The following is a 5,409-nucleotide window of genomic DNA, read 5'->3' on the forward strand; positions in this document are numbered from 1 at the left end:
TCTCATATGAACAGTTGTTGTCCCTTTAATTATGTACATTTTTTGTCACAATGGAGAATCGAGTCATGAATTAGCCAGAGAAATATCTGTTAATATCTAGGGAAAAATCATAGCGTAGGCAGAGCGTAGGAGAGAGTGTAGTTTTTATACGTGGTATACCATTGCAGTACCCGAGGGAAGGTAAACACGTAACAACACAACAAACTAGAAATTTAGCTGTTACGGGTTCGGGTTAGAAATCTTATTAATGCCAGCTAGGATCTGCAAAATCCTCTACAAGAGCTTTCTCTGGGTGTTACAAAATGAGACAAAAGACCCCTGTAAGATGATCAGTCTTTCATCCTATTTTAACAGCTGGAGAAGGCCTTTGGTAGAGGTAGAACCAGGGGACCTATGACGATGCTGACTTAAGCTGTTACAGATACAATAAAAATGGATTTCCTTACCAGCATTTTCGTTCACTTGCCTCTTTTTATGGTACCTAGCAAGTCGAAAATAAGGTAACAATAAGTTCAAGAAATAAGGTAATCTCTGTAACATAAATAACATTTTGACATGAGTCGCTACTGGGAGAAAGGGAGGGAGGAGGGATTTGACTATCATAAAATCCTCTGTATTGCTTGATATCGATCTTATTATGCTTTTGTGTAAACAAAAACGTAAGACGGGATTATGCACTTCCTGCATACGTTCGTATCGAATAGGAAATGAATTAGAATACGGGAATCATGAATCTATTTCAATGTTTCTTCTGAAATTGTGCGCTGATGCATTTGTGCCCTGAAATTAACTGAAATGATTTATTTCTTTTCTTTATCTTTTTTCTGGTAAATATATAGAATCCTTTCTTATGAAGGGAGGCTGGATAACCCTAAGCCATGCATTCGTATATATGAGTCGCGTAGTAGATTTGCATAAGTCAAGAGATTCTTTATATTCAGCTGACAGATATGAGAATAGAAATTAAAGGTAATCTTTACGAGATTTATCCACCAAAATGAATTTTCTTTGAGAAAAAAAAATTGTCTTACTCACGAACCATTGCTCGACCCGTCCATGCTCTTGGATTCGTTTTTTTTTTTTTTTTTTTTTTTTTTTTTTTTTTTTTTTTTTTTTTGTGTGTGTGTGTGTGTGTGTGCGCGCGCGTGCGTGCGTGCGTGTGTGTGCGTGTGTGTGTGTGTGTGTGTGTGATTTACTTCTCAATGACTGGCCAGTCATTTAGAACCCATGTCTTCTTGTACAACTCAGAAGGAACTATCAACTTTAGGTGCATGTAAGAGTACTTTTATTTGTTAAAGTTCAGTAGCTTTTCAAAATATGTAGATATAAACATATATGACTTTGGGAAATTTGTACAATGTATCTTCATAGATATTGTGTAGATGCCCTACACTCGGGGAGCGCCACTGTTGAAAAAAATGTCCCCCATTAATGTAATTAACTATTGCATCACCGTTTGAAAATCTTTAAATTGTTGTTTACACACATGATAATTGCAACGGGAAGTAATACCCAATATGCGGAAAGTGACTTCACGGAAATGGTTGATTATATAATCAGAATGATAACAGCACGCCGTTTTCTGGATCACTCAATTTAAGGGGGTGTGTTTAAATAAACAAATATTAAGCAATCCCTGATTAATTACTAGTATAACACTGAGTAAGTTCATTGAAGTAGTGTGGATAGGTCTTTTTGTATGTTTTTTAAAGAGATATCAATAATTACAGAGAAACATGTTACGCATCGGTATGAGAAATATTAGAGGATTAGCAAAGAAACTTACTGATGAAAACTTTGTTGAGATGGTCGAAAATTTTGATATATTCATATGTGTAGAAACTTTTAGCACCCTGAGATCAAAAATGGTCCTACCTAGTGGAACACATGGCCACTTCTACAAAATAAAAACAAAAAAGAAAACAAAAGGACGCCCATCCGGCGGTATAGTCATATATTACAGAAAACAATTTAGTGGTGCTCTTCATGTAATGTCTAGCAAAAGTGAGAATACCTTATGGATAAGGCTACCAGGACAGTGTTTCGGTCTCCAAAAAGACTTATTCGTGTGTGCAGTATATATTAAGCCAAAGAATGGGAGATTTGATGAAGCTACCTTTGACATCCTTGAAGAGGAAATAGCTCAGTATCAATCAGATGGCATGATATGCCTCATGGGTGATTTTAACGCTAGAACTGGTACACTCCCAGATTATATCAAAAATGATAACACACACGGTATCCCAGTGCCTGGTAGCCACCCCACAGATATGCTCACTCCTGCTCGGAACAACTTAGACAGTATCATAAACTCTCAGGGAAGAACCCTTGTAGAATTATGCATTAGCAGCAATTTGAGAATACTGAATGGAAGAGTGTTAGGAAATTCATTAGGGTACTACACATGTTACAATCAAAATGGCTGTAGTGCAGTGGATTATGCAGTTTTGAGTGATAAGTTAGTTGATAGTGTAAAGTATTTCACTGTTCACCCAATTGACTATATCTCAGATCACTGTCTTCTAGATCTCACAATTGCAAGTAAGGGTTTCAAGGAGTCACCAAAAATTATTCCGCTTCAAAAATTCAAAGATCAGTACATCTGGGGCAATGACTCTGCAGATAAATTTCTTAGTGAACTGGAAAGTGAAAAAAACATAGAAGCCATATGTGAATTTCAAACTACCACCTTCCCAACTACTAAAGAGGGAGTAAATAAGGCATGTCAGTCTTTTAATAAAATCCTAGATGGCGCGGCTAGTGCATCACTGCGTACAAAAAGAATGTCAAAGAAAAATAGTAATCCAAGAAAAGGGAATAAAAAACAGCCCTGGTTTGACAATCAATGCATCGAAGTAAAACGGAATGTTAAACACCTTGGGAGACTACTCCACAAAAACCCGAATAATCACTTTATCTCTCACACTTATCATCAAGCTTGCAAAAAGTACAAACAACTTCTGAAAAAGAAAAAACAAGAACATAAAGACAACCTCCTTGAAAAGCTTTTGAACATTGAAGAAAAGAACCCCAAAGAATTTTGGCAAATTATCAAAAAACTTAAAAAAGAAGAGGATCAGAACAACCTTATTGCCCCTGATGTATGGCACAATTACTTCCAACAACTGTGTGGTATCCCGCCTCCAGGTGACAATGATATTGATGATGAATTGAAAAAATATGAAGATTGCCCTGGGAATCCCAAACTAGATGACCCTATAACCATTCTGGAGGTCCAAAAAGCACTCAGAAAGCTAAAAAATGGCAAAGCACCTGGGGCAGATAGCATACGAAATGAAATGCTTAAGACTGGGCGACCATACCTAACTGGTGCGATGACTAAAATTTTTAACCTGGTCTTAAACTCTGGTGAGATCCCTGATGCTTGGAATTTAGGCATAGTCATACCACTCTATAAGTCTGGTGAGTGTCTGGATCCCTCAAATTACAGGGGTCTTTGCATTACAAGCTGTTTGGGTAAGTTATTTAATTCTATTCTGGCAAATAGGCTAACTGACTTGATTGAAAAGGAAGGCAAACTCAGCGAAGAACAGGGTGGGTTCAGACCAAGTTACAGAACAACTGATCACATTTTCACACTTAAATCAATTATTAACAGATATACAAATCAAAATAGGAAGGTCTATGCATGTTTTATTGATTTTAAAAAGGCATTTGATTCGGTATGGCACAAAGGTCTATTACTCAAATTACAGAAACTTGGAATAGGAGGAAAATTTTACAATCTGATTAAACATATGTACAAAAATACTAAATTAGGAATCTCCACAGGCAACAGCTATACCAAACCTTTTTTTGCTAAGATTGGAATCCGCCAAGGGGATAATCTAAGCCCAACACTCTTTAATATATTTATAGACGACATAAAAGAATCCTTCCACACATGCAAAGCCACAGACAAGGTAGATGGCATCAATCACATACTCTATGCCGATGATCTGGTCCTACTGTCAAGAACAAAGGATGGACTGCAAAATCTACTGAACAAATTAGAACAGTACTGTCAAAAGTGGAAGTTACACATTAATACAAAGAAAACAAAAATAATGGTGTTTAGGAAGAAGGGCAAACTTGACCATCAAACAAAATTTTACATAAATGATGAACCCATAGAAGAAGTAAAACAATACCCATATTTGGGAATAGTTTTCTCCAATACTGGCTCATTAAAGGAAGCAATTGAAAATTTAAAGAAAAAGGCCCTAAAAGCCCTGTTTTCCCTTAAAGGAGCACTTGCCTCTCAAAACATCTCCAAACCTCTTTTGTGCATGAACTTATTTGACAAACTCATCAAACCAATTTTGCTTTATGGTAGTGAGGTCTGGTCACAGGAGATACTAAAACAGAAAAACATGTCTCTGAAAAAGATTAATAAAATGCCATTCGAACAGGTACACTTGAAATTTTGCAAATGGATTTTAGGTCTAAGAAAGCAGGCTAGCAATACCATGTCTAGAGCCGAACTCGGCAGGTACCCTATTTTTCCAACTATAGCTAAACTTGTCCAAAGATATAGTCTTAGACTGGAACAACTACCAGATAATAGAATTGTAAAACAGGTGTACAATCTTGAGCAAGACACAAAGGGAAACACATGGACAGAATCCATCCAATCTTTTCACAATTGTTGGGGTTTCTCAGAAGATAACAACCCACCAAAGAAATTACATCAAATAGAAAACCTAGTAGAAAAATTGAACATAAAAATCGAAAAACTCTTTTGGCAGGAATTAAATAGTTCGACCTCAAACAAATTAAGGACATACAAAACAATTAAAAAATCTTATGAATGTGAAAATTACATCAAAATGAGTGTCTCACCCTTAGATATCAAAACACTAGCAAAAATTAGACTAAGTGACCACGACCTAGCAATAGAAAGGGGCCGATACACAAACCCTAAAACTCCACTTGATGAGAGAAAATGTAAAGCTTGCAACTGTGTAGAGGATGAAAAACATTTCCTCACAGAATGCACAAGATACACTGTTGAGAGGCAACGAATGCATGATGAACTACTGAAAATCAGTGTAGTGGGTCTAGATGACAGTGATCAGATATTGTCAATTCTCCTTAATCCACCCTGTCATAAAAGTCTCAAAGTAATAGCAGAATTTGTAAAGACTGCTGTTAAAATACATAGTTCACCTGAAATCTAGTATATCACAGCCACTTATTGTCAATAATGCTGTGAATAGCTTAATTAATTAATATTATAGCATAATTTGCATTAACACATGTATGATTTAACATACTACATATGTAAACATATATAATTGTATACCCATATATATATTATGTAAATATTGTAGTCTAGAGAGCCTGCAAATGTATTCACATCATTTAGTGCTCAATAAACTTATTATTATTATTATTATTAATATACTT

At 35.8% G+C, this 5,409-nt stretch overlaps 1 protein-coding gene across 1 annotated transcript; it reads left to right on the forward strand.

Annotated features, from left to right (window-relative positions):
• Positions 1–1,991: 1,991 nt before the first annotated feature.
• Positions 1,992–4,462, forward strand: LOC147764010 (uncharacterized). Its single transcript, XM_087001766.1, has 3 exons — positions 1,992–3,423; positions 3,880–4,018; positions 4,444–4,462. Exons 1-3 carry the CDS (start codon positions 1,992–1,994, stop codon positions 4,460–4,462), a joined length of 1,590 nt encoding a protein of 529 aa, XP_086857892.1.
• The last annotated feature ends 947 nt before the right edge of the window (positions 4,463–5,409 follow it).

Source organism: Lingula anatina, chromosome 1 (assembly GCF_051362555.1).
Source record: "Lingula anatina isolate TDL-2025a chromosome 1, LinAna3.0, whole genome shotgun sequence".
NCBI lineage: Eukaryota > Metazoa > Brachiopoda > Lingulata > Lingulida > Lingulidae > Lingula > Lingula anatina.

Excerpts from the sequence above, each read along its gene's own strand:
- LOC147764010 (XM_087001766.1), top strand. The coding sequence starts at position 1,992 with ATGTCTAGCAAAAGTGAGAATACCTTATGGATAAGGCTACCAGGACAG. Across the intron at positions 3,424-3,879 it reads CATACCACTCTATAAGTCTG|ACGACATAAAAGAATCCTTC; the intron begins GTGAGTGTCTGG and ends ATATATTTATAG.